Source organism: Crotalus tigris, unplaced genomic scaffold (genome assembly GCF_016545835.1).
Source record: "Crotalus tigris isolate CLP2741 ecotype Arizona unplaced genomic scaffold, ASM1654583v1 scf7180000018068.1947079, whole genome shotgun sequence".
Lineage (NCBI taxonomy): Eukaryota > Metazoa > Chordata > Lepidosauria > Squamata > Viperidae > Crotalus > Crotalus tigris.
Genome location: NW_024096805.1, coordinates 206568 through 225000, shown reverse-complemented (window position 1 = coordinate 225000; position 18433 = coordinate 206568). Strand labels below are relative to the sequence as shown.

The window sequence follows — 18433 nt, the reverse complement described above, 5'->3', positions numbered from 1 at the left end:
CTGAGAGGGGCATGTTGGCTGGGGAATTCTGGGAGTTGAATTCCACTCATTTCAAAGTGGCCAGGTTTGAAAAACACTGCTCTAAATGCAGTAGCTCTTTATTTGCCTTACATCTTACAAAATGCCCCGAATTTCTTACTAGCCACTATTTAAGAATTGATAAGATTCTTGACTAACCAGCCTTTCTCATTCTAATACAGCTACTCTCACTCCATGAAGTATTTGGGTTAATGTTTATTGGGAATCCTGCTTGTTATAATCCCCAACATCCTGAGGATAGAAGACTAAACCAAGTCCTGATTTTTTTTTTCATTCCTCCTTTCAGAATTCATTAAAAAAAAATCACAACAAAGTCCTTTCTGATAATGGAATTATTCATTGCTAATACTGTATTCCCACTGGAGAAGGGCCTAATGCTGGGAAAGATTGAGGGCAAGAGAAGAAGGGGGCGACAGAGAATGAGATGGCTGGATGGAGTCACTGAAGCAGTAGGTGTGAACTTAAATGGACTCCAGAAAATGGTAGAGGACAGGAAGACCTGGAGGAACATTGTCCATGGGGTCGCGATGGGTCGGACACGACTTCGCAATTAACAACAACAACAAATACTGTGTTCCAGCTTAGGTAATAGTCTCCTTCTCCTTTCTATCTTTGATTTTTCAGTCTTCACATTTGTCATGATAGTTCATAGCACTTTATGAGATTAAGACAAGAAATATTTTCAGGAGTTATTTACAGCCTTGCTTTCATGCCCTCAAGAAACTCATATTATGTACGTCAACTGTTCTCAAAGTGTAGTCTGGGGACCCCTGAGACCTGGGGCCTGAAAGTCAAATAAATAAATATTTTTTAAAATCCCAGTTTTAATTTCTCACTAGAATAAATATTGATGGATACAACCCATATAAGGCAAAGCACTCTGGGGTCCGCAATCATTTTTAAGAATTAAAGGGGTTCCGAGAATCCCTTTAAGATTTGATTTGCCTCCCATACAATCCAAGGTTGAACCAAAGTGTGGTTTTCTGTTAAAGGAATTGAATTCAATCTCATAAAATCTCAAGCCCATCTAAAGAATGATCTGGTAGACTAACCCGGTGGGTTTGGGCAGCAGTATTTTCTAGAATTTAGCAAACTATCACCTGAATGCATTCACAAGATCCGTTTAATTACATCAATATTTTCCTGAGATTACTCATGTCAGAAAAAAAAATCAAACAATTGTCTTAATTGGCTTAGCCCATAAAGAGAGAAAAATCAAGATGCACTGCAATCTGATTAGGTTCAGAACTCTGGATTTCTGATTGGGAACTGCTGTTACCTTTAAAACAAGTCATATTAAGTTAACTGTAAACTGAAAAAAGAAAGAACTTCCTAACTGTGACCCACTGAGTTCTACAATAAGGAATAAACAACTATTGTAGGCAGCACTTTCCAAAATGGTCATAAATTGCTTGAGCGATCTATGCTCAAAAAGTTGTTTTTCAAAAGCCTTTAGGCTGAGTGCAATATTTAATTTACCAAAAGCTGCTCACTGAATCTTGTATTCTTTAGAGCTCAGCTGCTACTTAAGATTAGCCCCCCCCCTTGCACGCGAAGACATCAAAGCAATTAAGCAAATGTTGAGTAGGTGTGCTGGACTGGATTGTATCCAGCTAGAACTGTGTTAGAGTGTTTTGCATTTAAAGGGTTAAATGCTGTTTCCTTAAGAGATGGCTTATGGGTAATGTAGTTCAGTCATTAGTCTATGCTGTAGCTTATCTAGTTAAGTGGCAGGAGTTAAAAAGTTATTGCAAGATTTCCTGGCTTTGTGCCATTGTTTCATCTTTCTGCATGGGTTCCAGCTGCAAGGCTAGAAGCTCCGTGCCAGCATGTGACTTTTACGCAGGATGGAGGAATCCATTATCCTTTTACCTATGGAAATGAACAGATATGCAAATGACCAGAAGCATCTGTACGTCTTTGCTTAGAATTCCTGGACAATAAATATTTGTTTCAAAATCATTTTCATTGAGTTGATGCTGTCTGAACCAGAACTACAAGGCATCTTAGTTCAGGTTCCGGAATAGTAAAGGGATAATACCAAGGCACAAAGACACGTAACAGGATGTCCTGCAATAACTTTTTAACTCCTCCCACTTAACTAGATAAGCTACAGCATAGACTAATGACTGAACTACATTACCTGTAAGTCATCTCTTAAAGAAACAGCGTTTAACCCTTTAAATGCTAAACACTCTAACCCAGTTCTAGCTGGCTACAATCCAGTCCAGCACAGTAGGCATTAAGGTAAAATCACTGTTTGTTGAGTCCCAGTGCTGATTTAGATCTGCTCTTATCTCCTGATCTGGGGAAGGATAACTCATGCTTGGCGTTTAATGGATCTCACAATTGCAAACATCTTTGTTGGTAGCAGGTAATGAAAAAAAATCTACTAGGGAACTTACATAGCTGGAATTAACAACAGTACAGAATACTGGATAAAATAGGCAACTGATCCCATCTAAGGTACCACATCTTTTTATTCCTCTGGAAATTTGCTCATAACTTTTGTTCTATGAATGGAACTAATTATATCAAGGCCTTTCAAATCATGTCAATACAGCAGATTAAGGGCTATTTTGGGGTACCAGAAAATTCTTATAAGGAACATATATCAATGAAGACTCAATCATCCAGGCCAAAGGGGTCCAAAGGTTGAATTATGGCAACTGGACTAAACTTTGTTAATCTTGAGATGTTTCTTTGCTCATCCAATCAACTTCCTCAGTCAGAGCAAAATTAGTTAGATAGAATTAGAGAGTCATTGGAAAATACCAATTCTTGCCATACCAAATTCAGGGGTTACTCCCCAACATGGCTTGCAATAAGGGTCTTATAAGGAACCTTTGCAATGAGCAAGAAACTAACTTAATTTGGAGTCATTGAGTGGTCCGGCATAGCAAAAGGATGCATATCGTCTCCATATCTGTTGAACATCTGCAGCAAAGATACTGTTAAGAATGACGGGTTTTGAAATTGTTAATAAGGTAAAATATTTGGGGGTGATGCTATCTGTTTCTAATGCAAAATTATTTAAAAATAATTATGACAGGTTGTGGGTTAGTGTACAGAAAGACTTGAAGAATTGGGAGAAGCTGCAACTATCTCTCATGGGAAGAATTGCAGTGATAAAAATGAATATTCTACCCATGTTTCTTTTTTTGTTTCAAATGCTACCGATTTTGAAGAATGAGACTAATCTAAGTGAATGGCAGAAGGGTGTTAATAAATTTATTTGGCCAGGGAAAAAGCCAAGGGTTAAGTTTAAAATTATGCAAGACTTCCGTGAGAGAGGTGGACTCAAGGTACCGAATTTGAAATTATATTATGATGCGGTGGTTTTAACACTAATTAGTGACTGGGTAAATTTGACGAATCTCGAGATACTCCATCTAGAGGGATGGGACTTATTTTATGGGTGGCATGCCTATTTAATATTCAATAAAAAAGTGGATTGGGTTTTTAAATCTCATATTATAAGAATTTCTTTACTTAGGATTTGGAGAAAATATTATAAAAGTGATTTTAAAGTACCATTATTGGCTATACCCTGGCATGCGATAGAGGGAATAAAAAGAGGTGTTAAAATGGACATGGTGTCTTATAGACAGCTACTCAGATGGGATGGACAAAATTGGCAATTAAAATTACGGAAGGAGCTAGCACAAGAAAATATTATTTATTCTTGGTTTCAATATAGGCAATTAGCAGATAGATGGAAGGTGGATTGTAAGGTGGGCTTTCTTAGAGAAGATGAAAATCTTATTAAGCAAGTGAAGGATCAAAGACAAGCCCATATTAAGAGAATTTATGGGGTGCTAGTCGAATTGGACTCAGAAACGGAATTAATTAAAGATTGTATGATTAGATGGGCCCAAATCTTTGGTGAACCAGTCCCATTGGATACATGGGAAACCATTTGGGTAAGAAATGTCAAATTTACACAGGCACAGAATTTAAGGGAGAATTTTTATAAAATGTTTTATAGATGGCACCTTGACCCACAAAAAATGTCTTTCATGTACCCGGACTTACAGCCTAAATGTTGGAGATGTGGTTGCTTGGATGCCACCTATTATCATATTTGGTGGTCGTGCAGAGAGATAAAAGCATTTTGGATTAAGATATGGTGGAATATTCAGAGAATTTTCAGAAGGAGGGTAAAATTTACTCCGCAGTTATTTTTGTTGGGTATAATTACTGATTGTGATACAAAGGAGGTTATATTGATGTTAAATTTGATTACAGCCGCAAGGCTGTTAGTAGGACAATATTGGAAGAAGGAATCCTTGCCTACACTGCAGGAATGGTTTTTCAAAGTGTCTTATCTGGCGGAAATGGCAAAGATTTCGGCTTTTTTAAAGGAACAAACGCAAGAGAAATTTCTTGCTGTTTGGGATAAATGGATAGAATTTATACAATTTAAATTGGATATAAAAAAATATCATATTGCTTTTGCATAATTTTTATTTATATATATATATATATATTTCAGTCTTAATTTTTTTTCTTTTTTATATATAATTTTTTTAATTCCTTTTTAATTAAGCCTATATTCTGCTCTGGGAAGCTCAGGGGGGGGGAAGGGGGGTGTTTTGGGGGGGGATGCGGAAGGGGATGTTATGTTTAGTTTTTTGTATATGTTGTTTTTTGTTTTTGAATCATTGTATTTTTTTTCTGTTTTTTTGTAAAATTTATAAAAATTTTCAATAATAAAAAAAAAAGAATGGGAGGATGTAATGGCAGATGGAATCAAGCTGGAGGCCTAAATGCTAACTATCTGAGATCTGAAGATGACACCACATTGTTAGTCAGAAGTAAACAAGAATTAGAAGAGCTCAATAGCAAAAATGGAAAGTGAGAAGTAAAATCTGAATTAATGATAAATATTAAGGCAATGACAACCAGCATGCTTAGTGAACTTACAGTTGTCTGTGAAGAAGCAAAGGTGGCAGAAAGTTTTATTTTCTTGCACTGAAGAAGAGGTGAAGAGGAACAATGTGTAGGAAGAGTAAATAGATTAATCCTAGAGAAGAAGGCAATATGCCATACTTCAGCCTGGCATAGCTATAAATTTAGGCTCTCTAGATTCTCCACTCCTTGTTCTGGAATTGACTTAGTAAGTGGCAGACATTGAGACACTAGTCAATCAGTGTAAATACTTTATTGTAGGGAAGAATGAAGCCAACTACAACAAGCCATCTGCCTGCTGAAGCATGCAGCAATCAAAACCTATCTATATGCCATTACTCCAATGTTTCTAGTGTTTCTCCTTTCACTTTTCTTTGTGTAATGCATATTTGATAAAGGTAACTGGGATTTATTAACTTAAAGTTCATTTTAATCTAGGAATTGCTGATCCCCAGCTTCATTCCCAACCATGAAAAATTTAGGCAAAAAAAAACATGAATAAGGATATTTTTAGGACGAGGAAGATCAGAACTGTTAAAGGTCTTTCCTGTGGTAAAGTGTGCCTGTGAAAGTTGGCTATCATAAAAGAACAGGAGAAAGAAGGTAGACATCTTCACGTTCTGAATCGGAGGATAGTTACAAGGAGGTTCCATGAATTAGCAAAAGAGCCAGATAATCAGTGACAAATAAAAGAGGGTCTTGAGGTGATCAAGAAACAAAAACTTTGGGCATATGCAGTAATATAAGCAGTTGATGGAATTTATTATGTTTGGCAAGGTTGAGGACAAAGAAGGAGAACACAACAAATTAAGAAAATAGAATTAAAAAGACTGTTAGAATGTCCTTGGAAGAGAATACCAAGTATTACTGGGGAGAGGTCAAAACAGCAAGGACGCGTCCATGTATTCATTAGGAGTTGAGTAACCAGCACTTGAAAGCTTATGGCATTTCTCTCCCATCAATAAGAATTAAAGAATCATTTATAGCTGTAGATTGAAGATCCACCCTATCTGTTGGCTCTCCAAGAAAGTAAAGAAAGTTCCAGTTCACATATCTATCCACCCATAAGGTAGCCCAGTGATGGCGAACCTTTTAGAGACTGAGTGCCAAAACTGCACCCCAAAACCCACTTATGCATCATCGAGTGCCGGGTGGGTATGGCCCATTGGCTGGGTGTGGCCAATTGGGTGGGCGTGGCTATGGTGGTAATGGCAGACTGGGTGGGACTAAAAAGTTCAATCAATCAATTTCAACTTTGCAAGATCTTTTTTTTCCCGCGAGAAGTTGAAATTGACTGATTGAACCTTTTTTTTTTTGGCACATGGCGGCGAGGCCTAAAGCGAAAAGGTTTTATAAAACCCAGCTGAAGGCCTAGGACTGGGGCGACGGCGTGCGTGCCCACAGAGAGGGCTCTGAGTGCCGCCTCTGGCATCCGTGCCATAGGTTCGCCACCACTGAGGTAGCCCATACCTTTGCCACTGAGCTAGCTTGCAGGGTGAACCAAGATTTCTAGTGGCCAATTTGACAAACATTGGAAATAAATGATTCCACCCTCTTAGAAATTCAGGGAAGAATAATGCTCTGTGCACCCAGGTATTCATGTGGAGAACACTTAACTTTATAAGCTCAGCATAGCAATGGAGAGTGGCTCTCACAACAGTTACCGTATTTTCCAGCATATAAGACGACTTTCTAAACCATGAAAATCTTCTCAAAAGTCGGGGTCATCTTATACGCCGGGTATAAGGGGGGACAGCCTGGTAACGGAGGAGGAGAACCAGCACAGGATCTAAGCAGCTCAACGTTTTGGAAGGAAGAGTGAGCCGCGGATCCTCCAGCGACTGTTCTGGGCGCTGGAGCAGCAAAAGGACGATTCCGGACGCCATTAAACGCTGCGCATGTGCAGATATGCTGCCGCACCTACGCAGAAGAAGGGCGAGCCACCGAACAGCTGACGAGCGGCAAGCCGGTGAACAGCTGATGGGCAGTAGGCGACAATTATGATTAACAGTCAAGGGCGTACCATATTGAAATCAAATCTGATGTTTTTTAACTTTTATTTGGTGTGCGTTGGGAAAGGGGTAGTCTTATACGGCGAGTATAGCCCAAACTCTATATTTTAACTGGAAAAGTTGGGGGTTGTCTTATACGCCCAGTCGTCTTATACGCTGGAAAATACGGTAATTTCTTAAATTGTTATTCTGACAGACAAATGCACAGATATGTTCGTCCTAGGTCCTCAACTCCAAGTGCTTGCATTTTGAAAGTGTAGTAATTGTTTCTTTTATTCTCTCCAAATTCAGCTTCTTACAAAGATCCCAGGGCTTACACAGAAACAAGGGAAAGAAAGAAAAGGCAAAATTTCCTTTCCCCCCTCTCCTTCTCCCTTTCCTCCTCTCCCTCCTCCTCGTCTCCTTCCTCTTTCTCTTCCTCCTCCTTCTTCCTCCTCCTGCTCTTCCTCCTCCTCCTCCTCCTGCTCCTTCTCCTCCTCCAACAGCATCACCTACCTCATTGGCTAAGCCAGTGGTTCTCAGCCTGTGGGTCGGGACCCCATTTGGGGTCGAACGACCATTTCACAGGGGTCGCCAAACAACGCAGTCCGCCATTTTTCCCCCCTTTTCCTTAGCTGTGCTACTCCCTTTTATTCTATTGGCTTTTGAAAGCCAATAGAATAGACTCTCTCTTGAATAGAGTCTAATTCTATTGGCTTTCAAAAGCCAATAAGAATTGTCCAGGCTGTCTCTGCCCTGCTGAGCCCGCCAAAAGTCCCATTCTGCAAACGGTACTGCACCAGTTGAGTAGTCCTCAAATTACGACCGGTTGAGTAGTCCTCGACTTACGACCGGTTGGGGGTCGCGGCATTAAAAAGGTTGAGAAGCACTGGGCTAAGCAAAATTCACAATCAGTGTTGTTCATCTCCCAAATGAAAACATTGTGCCCTTTTGCCATGGCCACTCAGCATTGGTGACATGGGTGGGCGTATAAACCTGACAAACAAACAAACAAAACAAGAGGCAGTTGTGTTACTCCAAAGCAAGGTGCATCTCTTCCACCTCAAGAGCAGAGTTGGGAAGGCACATTGTCGGTAGTGGGGGTTGCGTGGTCCAGCTTTCCAGATGGATTCAACCTTTGCCTCTTACAGCACTTACCTGCAGTTGCAGTGGGCCTAAGCCTGGGGTTGCTGCGGCAGCAGCTGCCATTGTTGTTGGAATCAGCTGAACAGGGTAAGGGTCACCTAAGTAAGAAAATAATAGAGGCGTCAGCACCTTTTATCTACTCTCCACCTGCAAATTAAACTCCTGCATTCACTCCTTCCAAAAGCCTCTTTTTGTGTTCCTCCCAGAGTTCTAATGAAAAGCTCCATTGTGAGGCCTTTTACTAACACTCTTCACAATTCTGGCTGAGGGAGGAACAGGAATAAAAGGGACAAGCAATTAAGGCGGAAACATCATCCTTTTTCATGATGTATTTAGGGAAATGGGGAGGGGGCAGGGAAGCGCGCCTTGATCAGAGGACTGAGCTTCCAAAAAAAGGAGGGAGGCGGGAAAGCATGAAGGAAACAGAAGAAGAGAGATAGATAGAGAGAGAGAGAGAGGGAGCGGGGCAAGCATGAAGGAAACAGAAGAAGAAAGAAAGAGAGAGAGAGAGAGGGAGGGAGGGAGGGAGAGAGAGAGAGAGGGAGAGAAACAGAAAGAAAGAGAAGGGAAAATGGTAAAACCTTGATCAGCACAGAGGATAGGGCCAAATATATATAAATGTATATATATGTATATATATATTAGAGGTCTGCCTACAATGGGAGCTTAACCCAAAGGTGGTTCATTTTGAAGGAAGGCACAGCTCAAATCTCAAAAGTGTTTTTTCAAAAGGCAACTGGACTATTTTTTTTTTCTTGAGGAAGAAAAAGAAAACATTTTTTTTTCCTCAAGGAAAAAAAACAACAATCCAGTTTCTTTTTGAAAAAGCACCTTTGAGACAACCATGTCCCAGATGACTGAGAATCTCCACAGACCACAGCTCAAATCTTCTTCATTTTGAAGGGATGAAAACCAGGATCCAATTTGGGCATTTCAACCTGTATTTGCGCTGCTTCCAGCTCTTGATCTACCTTTGTCTGAAATGGTAGGGAGTCGCTTGTTGAGCGGGGGGTTGGACTAGAAAACCTTCAAGGTCCCTTCCACCTCTTGTTATTTGGTTACCTTGCCTGCCACCCCATCCCAGCCTCGGTTGGATTCACTTCATCCTGAGCTTTGCTGAGGAAAGTTTTTTTTTTTTAATATACCAAGCACCACAATTGTTATTTTCTTTATTGATTACATTTGTTTGCCATCCATCTCGCCGCAGTTGTGGACAAAGCGTCAAAGTCCTATTGACAGAAATGTTGAAATATGCATTAGCATTAGCTGTGGAGGGTGGAGAAAAATATAGCTTTATTTTTCCCTCTCTTGGTCTATCAAACAAAGTTGCCCACTTCTCTTGGACAAAAGCCAGTATAGTGCTAGGCTGCATTAAGAGAGGGATAGAATCAAGATCACATGAAGTATTAATACTACTTTACAATGCCTTGGTAAGGCCACACTTGGAATACTGCATCCAGTTTTGGTCACCACGATGTAAAAAGATGCTGAGACTCTAGAAAGAGTACAGAGAAGAGCAACAAGATGATTAGGGGACTGGAGGCTAAAATATACAAGGAATGGTTGCTGGAATTGGGTATGTCTAGTTTAACGAAGAGAAGAAGGACGAAGGGGGGACATGATAGCAGTCTTCCAATATCTCAGGGGCTGCCCAAAGAAGAGGGAATCAAGCTATTCTCCAAAGCACCTGAGGCAGGACAAGAAGCAATGGATGGAAACTGATCAAGGAGAGAAGCAACCTAGAACTAAGGAGACACTTCCTGACAGTGAGAACAATTAACCAGTGGAACAACCTGCCTCCAGAAGCGGTGAATGCTCCAACACTGGAAGTTTTTAAGAAGAGACTAGACAGCCATTTGTCCGAAATGGTATAGGGTTTCCTGCCTGAGCAGGGGGTTGGACTAGATGACCTCCAAGGTCCCTTCCAACTTTATCATTATTATTATATTATTATTATTTATTAAAAATGGGGTGTCCCTTGTTTCTCTTTTTGAGGGCCTCGCTTAGATTTTGAAGGAGTGGAAGGGGTGCTCTGAAAAGTTTTTCGGTGGGACTGGAGGAAAGTCGGAATGTCATTTCACCTTCTCCCCATTTAATTCAAATTACATTGGACAACGGTCGATGAATGTGTATTTGGTGATTTCTCCCTTCCACATCGCGTTAAAAACAACAATTTTGGAAATACAATAAGAAAAAAACCCCGTGTATTAACTCACAAATTTGCGAGATTTTATCTAACGGTAGGGCCGGCTTGTGTCTTTATTTTTGTGGTGCAGGTAATCCTTTTATTTACAACCCTTCGTTTAGTCCCCGAAGTTATAAGGGCCCTGAAAAACGGGACTTGTGACCGTTTTTCAAACTTACAACTGTTGTAGCCTCCCCACAGTCACGTGATCAAAATTCAGGAGGTCATGTGATTCCCTTTTGCCTCCTTCTGATAAGCAAGGTCAATGGCAAAGCCAGATTCACTTAACAACCGTGTTAGTAAGGTGACCAATCGTCCTCCTTTAGGGAGGACAGTCCTTCTTTTGTAACTCATTTAAATAATAATTCATAGGCATATAAGCATAATTACAATATAAGATGTTATTGTTACAAATGTTTTTTTTATTATGCATTTATCATATTATAGTGTATTCTGTATTGTTGCAATGAATAAAATGTTTTATTTACGATATTTTTTTCCTTCAATTTATTTGTGTCCTCCTTCTCATTGTAAAAAAGTTGGTCACCTTAGTGTTAGTAACTTAACCACTGCAGTGACTGACATCACAACTGTGGCAAGAAAGGTCACAAAAAAAAGAACCCCAACTCACTTAACAACAGTCTTGCTGGGCTCAGTTATGGTCATAAGTGAAGGACTACCTGTAGTGTCTTTCTTAGTACTTTCCCCCCTCCGGCGGTATTTCCTTTAAATGGATTATAAAGCCTTCTGCCCTTATGACTATTTTTAAGATCAGTATCTATGCTCCATCTAATTAGCTTTGAAACTGTTGTCAACTAGATTTTTTAAAATAATAATAATAAATTATTTCAAGAGTTTTGACTTCCCCCTCTCCCCCTCAGGGCTTGGCAGTTTTCAGAAGTCGGACATCAGCTGACCGCACTTAAATTGGAAATTAGCCTTTGCAAAGTTTTGCTCATGGACCAAGAAGAATTTTAATACTGCCCACATGATCCTCCATTAAAAATAAAACATGTGGTGATCTTAACAAGACCAAACCAAACAGAGAAACATCAACAATTCTGCCCAAAGAAAGTTTGCAGCATTTAAATCCCAAACATTCATGTTATCATCCTGTAGCAGAAAGTCATTAACTATTATTTTAAATGTTGTAACTCTCCAGGATCATCCTGTGTACTTTGGGCATTAAATACATTGATAAAATAATTGTGTGTGGGTGGGTGTGTTTGTAATTTTGTATGTGTGTATATAAGTATGCACATAAGCAAAATCTACAAGTTAGCTATGTTTTTATGTTATTATTCTTATTACTACCTATACAAATCAATGCATTATATTACACAAATAAACATCAACTCTACATGGCATGGGTCCAGGTATCTGAGGAGACGTCTCTCTCCAGTGGGACTAGCCTGCCCCACACATGCCAGGGGAAGAGTCCTGCTATGGATCCCATCTGCTAAGAAATTCCAGCTGGTGGGTTCAAGGAGAAGAGCCTTTTCTGCTGTGGCCCCATTCCTGTGGAACACTCTACCACTGGAGCTAAGAATTGCTCCCTCCCTTTTGGCCTTCCAGAAGGGTGTTAAAACCTGACTTTGCCAGTTGGTTTGGGACCACGAGGGGGGAGATGATAGATGGGGTAAAAAGACCTCATCTCCATCCTGCCCATCATTTCGTTCTGGTTTCAGTAATGTTTTAACATCTTCATTTGTGTAATTTTAATGTTTAATTACTTTTCTACTTGGTTTATAACCTGCAAGCCGTCCAGAGTCACTTTATAGGGGAGACAGGTGGCGTAAAAATTTAATCAATAACTAAACAATTCGATCTGAATGATGTTAAGAAAACCAGCAAAGGGTCCAGCATTCCTTCAACCGATTAACTTCAAGGTGCATTGTCGTGTGCCAATTTTAAGGAGTAATTTAGATATTTTATTATCTGAACTCTGGTAAACTTCTTTTTAGGTTTTTAGTAATTTTTTTAAAAAAAAATAATTTCTACGTGCGCTAATTTGCCACGTAAGAAAAATAAAATGTCCTGACTGCACAAGGATTCTACATCTGCCTTCCTAAAGGGATAACAGCCTTTCCTGTCCATTAACATCAGACTGCTGTGATATGACTCAGCTTTTAACCGAACAAGAAATCTTTAATTTTCTCCCTAAAATCAGCAGGACTTTAAAGAACTTATTTCAGAGTAGACTAAAATAGGAACTCATTTAATGCTCAATTATTTCTGGCGGTGTTTTTTTCCTCTTTTCTTTCTAGAGGAAGATAACAGAGAAGAGTATCTCTTTTAAAAAGAGAGAGAGAAAAAAAGAATGAGAATTCTAGCTAATTCCAGTCCTGGATTATTTATAATTATCATATATATCCTAACTTTGACAACATCATGTATAGTGTTATTTTGGCAGAGTTTGGGCCCAAAGTTCAAAGGCAGCTTGAAAATAACTTGTTTTCCCACATTAATTGTGCAATAAGTGATTATTGGAACAGAGTAGCATGTTCCAATATTAATCTTCCCTTCTTGTTTTGCAACTCTTTCTCAAGGTTTAGATGGACCGATAATAGCAAACAACCAGAAAATGGTATGGGCAGTGGTGCCAGAGGTGGCACTCGGAGCCCTCTCTGTGAGCACATGTGCTGTTGCCCCAGCCTCGCCTCCCCCCGTGACCCCCTCCTCTCCAGCAGCCCCCCTGAAGGAGAGTCGTCCCTGAACATAGCCCACCCGGAGCAGTGCAGCCAAGGACATGGCAGCCAGGCAGCGTAGACAAGACTCTGCCCTCACACCCCATCATGCACAGTTGGTATGTTGCGTGGGCAGACTGTGTGACTGCCATAGCACTGCTGGGCTGTATGGGCGATCTGCGCCAGGCCCCAGAGGTAGTGAGTGGCCCTGCGGGCAGGTGGGATGGGGGATGGGGGGTGGAGCAGGGGCGGGGCAGGGGGTGGAGTGGGTGTGGGGCCAGTTTTTGGGCACTCAGTCTCTAAAAGGTTTGCCATCACTGGTATAGGGTTACCTGCCTGAGCAGGGAGTTGGACTTGATGACCTCCAAGGTCCCTTCCAACTTTATTATTATTATTATGGATCAGTGCACAGTCAGCCAGATGTTCAGACTGGATTTGGCATTTTGTCTACCTATCGAGTCTTTACCCAGGACTTGGGATAGGCAGATGTGGATGTTTGATGGTATTACAAATATTGTCGCAGGATGGAAGCAGTTCCTAGTAAGGCCGCCTTTTGCAATTGACTAATAGCGAATTTGTCAATGCCAGTGGTGTTCAAGTGGTGCTCCAGTTGTTTTGGGATTGCACCCAAGGAGCCTATCACTATTGGTACTACCCTTGCTTGCTTTTGTCACAGTCTTTCTATTTCTATTTGTAGGTCTTCGTATTTTGTGATCTTCTCCCGTTCTTTCTCGTCTATTCTGCTGTCTCCAGGCACTGCCACGTCCACTATCCAGACTTTTTTGTCTTTCTTGTCGACAATTGTTAAGTCCGGGGTGTTATGTTGCAGGTGCTAGTCTGTTTGAATTCTGAAATCCCAGAGCAGTTTAATTTTATCATTTTCTATGACTTTCTCTATTTTATGATCCCACCAGTTTTTGCTTACAGGCAAATGATATTTCTTGCAAATCTTCCAATGCACCATTGTTGCTACTTTGTCATGCTGCTGCTTGTAGTCAGTCTGTACGATCTTCTTGCAACAGCTTACCAGGTGGTCCACTGTTTCTTCAGCTTCTTTGCATAGGCGGCAGTTACTGACTGTTGCTCTCTTCTCAATTTTGACTTTATATGCATTTGTCATTATGCATTTGTCAATAATAATAATAATTATCATTATTATTATCTTGATCTGGTTTTAAAATTCAAGGTGGTCTCCAAAGCGATGTGTGCTATTGCTGATGAGGTTCAGATGATCAACATAGCAGGAGAAAAGCTTTCTACAACAGTGTAGGCCTTATTTATGAAACAGTATCCTTTTTGGATTTCAGCCTTTGTTTCCAAATAAATGTCCAACATCTGTCTATGGAGCTCTTTGCATGCAATGGAACATCTGATATTTTTGTTCCTTTGATTGTCACTTAAGATTAGGGAGAATTTGATCAAATTTGATCTTAATGAATAAAGTAAAACCTTCTGGAATGTCTCGCCAACAGGCTACTATTAAAAGCGTCTCGGGGGCAACAACAAAATTTTGGTTAATTTTTCATTTCCATGGTGATCAAAAAATCATGTCAGCCTCATGGGTGTGACGTGCCACACAGCTGCCATGGTGTTAATACATTGGAATTGAAAAGCAAACACATTTATACATAGTGTCACACCATGTTAAACAAGGAATTAATTGAATCTGCCAGTTCTGCTTAGTGGCATGCATTCTTGGCCTTTTCCAGACCTACCAAAATAGCCATGTGATATTCAGGAAGGCTTTTAAGATATACGGATATTCAAGTGATATGAATTACCAGATCTCCCATCTGAGGGGAAAATGTATATATATATATATGAGGAGACTACATTTCTAGACTGTGGTCGGGATTGTTCCTGGGCGAGCTAAAACTTTTTCATTGCAAAATGGGCAGCATAGACGTTTAATAATAAAATAAATAAATAATTTCTCAGGCTGGAATTGGGTATGTCTGGTTTAATGAAGAGAAGGATGAGGGGGGACATGATAGCAGTGTTCCAGTATCTCAGTGGCTTGCCACAAAGAAGAGGGAGTCAAGCTATTCTCCAAAGCGCCTGAAGGCAGGACAAGAAGCAACGGATGGAGACTAACCAAGGAGAGAAGCAACCTAGAACTAAGGAGAAACTTCCTGACAGTTAGAACAATTAACCAGTGGAACAACCTACCTCCAGAAGTGGTGAATGATCCAACACTGGAAGTTTTTAAGAAGAGACTGGACAGCTATTTGTCTGAAATGGTATAGGGTTTCCTGCCTTGAGCAGGGGGTTGGACTAGATGACCTCCAAGGTCCCTTCCAATATTATGATTATTATTACACCCATCTGAAGAAGAATAGAACTGTAGGACACAATTATTCAACCAGGGGTGCAATTTCACCCACAGAATCCTTTTACTAAGATATGGTTTACTATGTCCCATGTGTAAGTACGCTTGAAGGCGCAGGTAGATTTGAAGAAAGGAACTAGAAAGAGCTTTGACAATTTTGAACTCTGGTGTTGGAGAAAGCTTCTAAGAATACGGGCAGTCCTACACTTATAACCACAATTGAGCCCAAAATTTCTGTTGCTAAGGGAGACAGTTGTTAAATGAATGTTGTGACCTTTCTTGCCACAGTTGTTAAGTGAATCCCTGAGGTGTTAAGTTAGTAATACAGTTGTTAAGTGAATTTGACTTCCCCATTGACTTTGCTTGTCAGAAAGTCACAAAAGGTCATCACGTAACCCTGGGACAATGTGACCATCATAAATACATGGCATGATAAGTAATTGGAGAAAATTTGAATTTTGTTTGATGAATTTGAATGAATTAAGGTTTAATATTATCTCGTTATTTTAAAGAGATGGATTGACTCTGGGTTACATATGTATAGGGCTGATCAATATTTTATTGCTATTAGGATATCTATTGTGTAGTGGAAGAAGAAATAAATGGGATTGGTGATAAAATGAGAGATGTGAGAGATTAAGAATTAGAATTGATAATTTCTTGTTTTAAATTTAAAACTGATTTAATTGTAAACTGATAAAGTTATAAAACAGGTTTAATAGTAATAGAAATTTAAAATAGAAATGGAATATTTAAATGTATCATGTTAACTGAGGGGAATAGAGAGGGGATAGTGAAATGTATTGAGTTGAGTTGTTTATATATGTCTTTACTTTTGAATGTTTGACCACCCAACCACCACGGTGGGTCCTGAGTACTTTTTCTTAAGAATTTAAAAAAAAAAAACAATAAAATGTGTTTAAAAAAATAAATAAATACATGCCGGTTGCCAAGAGGTGGAATTTTGATCACGTGACCATAGGGATGTTGCAATGGTCATAAGTTTCATAAGTAACTTTTTTTCGGTGCCACTGTAACTTCTAACAGTCACTAAACTAATGGTTGTAAGTCAAGGACTACCTGTACGGTGGATGGTCAAGAAAACAAACCATGGATTATCAAGCAAATCAACCCAGGGATCTTAACTCAAAGGCTCCAATGATCGGATTCAAGTGATCCTACTTCGGGTATGTTATGCAAAGACCTAACTCTCTGGAGACATCTATAATGCTGGGAAAAGTGGAAGGAAAGAGAAGAGGATGACTAGCAGCAAAGTGGATGGCCTCAGTTATGGTGGCGATGGGTGGAAGATCTAAAAAGCCAATTTGGCAATGGTTCCTCTTAGAGAAAATTCATCTATTGTGTATAGTTGCTTAAAATCACCACTGACTTTATATAGAGAAGGTTGGGGCCCAAATTATTTTTTTCATCTATCAGAGAACTATAGTAAATAAAATAATACAATAAAATTCTGGCTAAATGAGTGAAGTTAAGTGAAATAGGAACTTTTATCTTCTTCTAAAACCCAGTGAGGTCTATCACTCACCTGGGGCAGTCTGAATGAACAGGCTCCATCTCCCTGAAGTGGGAGTCCTGAACCAAGGGGCATGATCTGTCCATGACAGAAGACTGATGCTCGTATCTCCAAATCAGATCACTGCCCCAAATCAAAATCTAATGTGTGACTTTCATTGTGGGTTGATTTCCAGAAGTTGAATCATTGTGGGTTGATTTCCAGAAGTTGAATCAAACCCATGGTTGCCATGGAAGCCATGAACTCCCAAGCCACCTCTGATCCCAGATCTATAAGCTTGGGAACTCCACTACCCCCCACAGAGTTCATGACCTTTTGTAGGAGCACTGCTAGACTATAAGTAGGAAGATCAGCAAGCAGTAGTCCCAAGGGTCTATGACAATTCGCCATGGCCAACTTGCCATGGGACAACTTGCCATGGACAATTCATTGTGGGACAATTCATTGTGGGACAAGAGTTATACTACTATCAAAGAAATAGTGGAATAGAAATTAAAGAAAAGATGCAAAAGGAAGGACAGAATGGAATGTGAATGGCAAACATTACAGTAATTTTTATTTGTTTTGAATATTTAAACGGATTTGTTAAATTGTCCTTTTAGCAAGTTGTCCCATTCTGTAGTCCCAACTGATCCCTATGCCCCAATTTTGCAAAGAGAGTTTTTCATCTAATTATATCTAGGGCAGGGCTCCTAAAAACCTGCAACTTTCTATAACAACAGGACTTTATGGGAGAAAAAAAAAACAGTCTTGCTGTTTTATATGTATGTCTATACATATTTGTACATAGTATGTTTAGGTGTGTGTAATGTATGTGTTTCATTTTGAGAGCGGGCAACTAACTTTCATTTTTGATGTGTGCCGTTGTGCCCACAGTAAAAAAATGACAATAAAGATTATCTTATCTTATCTTATCTTATCTTATCTTATCTTATCTTATCTTATCTTATCTTACCTTACCTTACCTTACCTTGTCTTAAGAGAGTTTTCTTTTTTAATCTGCAAAACCCAAACTGGTTTAATTACGGCAGTTCTGCTTTTATTGTGTTACCCTACAAACCTTTTCATTCTGTCTATAGCAAAGATGGAACCACCCTACAGTTCTGCATATTAACCATAAGTTCAGTAAAAACCGTCATCGTCATCCTCACCATCATCCTATTAAAAAGTAACATTATGGTATAGGCTTGTCATCAGCTCAAGGTCTTTTTTATTTTTGGCTTTGGAAACTAATTCATTTGCTTTCAGTGAAGTATCCTGGGCTAACAAAAGACAATCAACGAATTCATGAATTCGTCAATGATATACTGATGCGAACATAATAAAGCCAAAGAGAAGGACCAAAGACTGTAGTTTTCCGAACAAGAGAGCTTCAGATAGATAGAAAACTGATGTCAGGAGATAACCGGAAATGAGTGCAGTTTTATGAAATTCCTAACCAAGATAAATCTGCCGGCTGAAACAAAGGCAGCTCCAATATCTCCCTTCCCTCCTCCTGTGTTATTTGTTTTATTTTAAACAATCCATGTCCTAAAGACAGGAATATGCAAGGATCTATAAAAAGCTTAGATAAAAGTGCCCAAATACTCACAACCAGCCGTTACACACGCA

General features: G+C 39.7%; 1 protein-coding gene across 1 annotated transcript in view; it reads right to left on the bottom strand.

Annotated features, from left to right (window-relative positions):
* Positions 1-18433, bottom strand: part of SOX5 (SRY-box transcription factor 5) — a gene marked incomplete at its 5' end in the record, with an annotated part of 275380 nt that overhangs the window by 152244 nt on the left and 104703 nt on the right. Inside the window, one exon of the mRNA XM_039347420.1 lies at positions 8100-8185. Coding sequence (XP_039203354.1) covers positions 8100-8185 — 86 coding nt within the window. The remainder of the gene's footprint in view (positions 1-8099; positions 8186-18433) is intronic.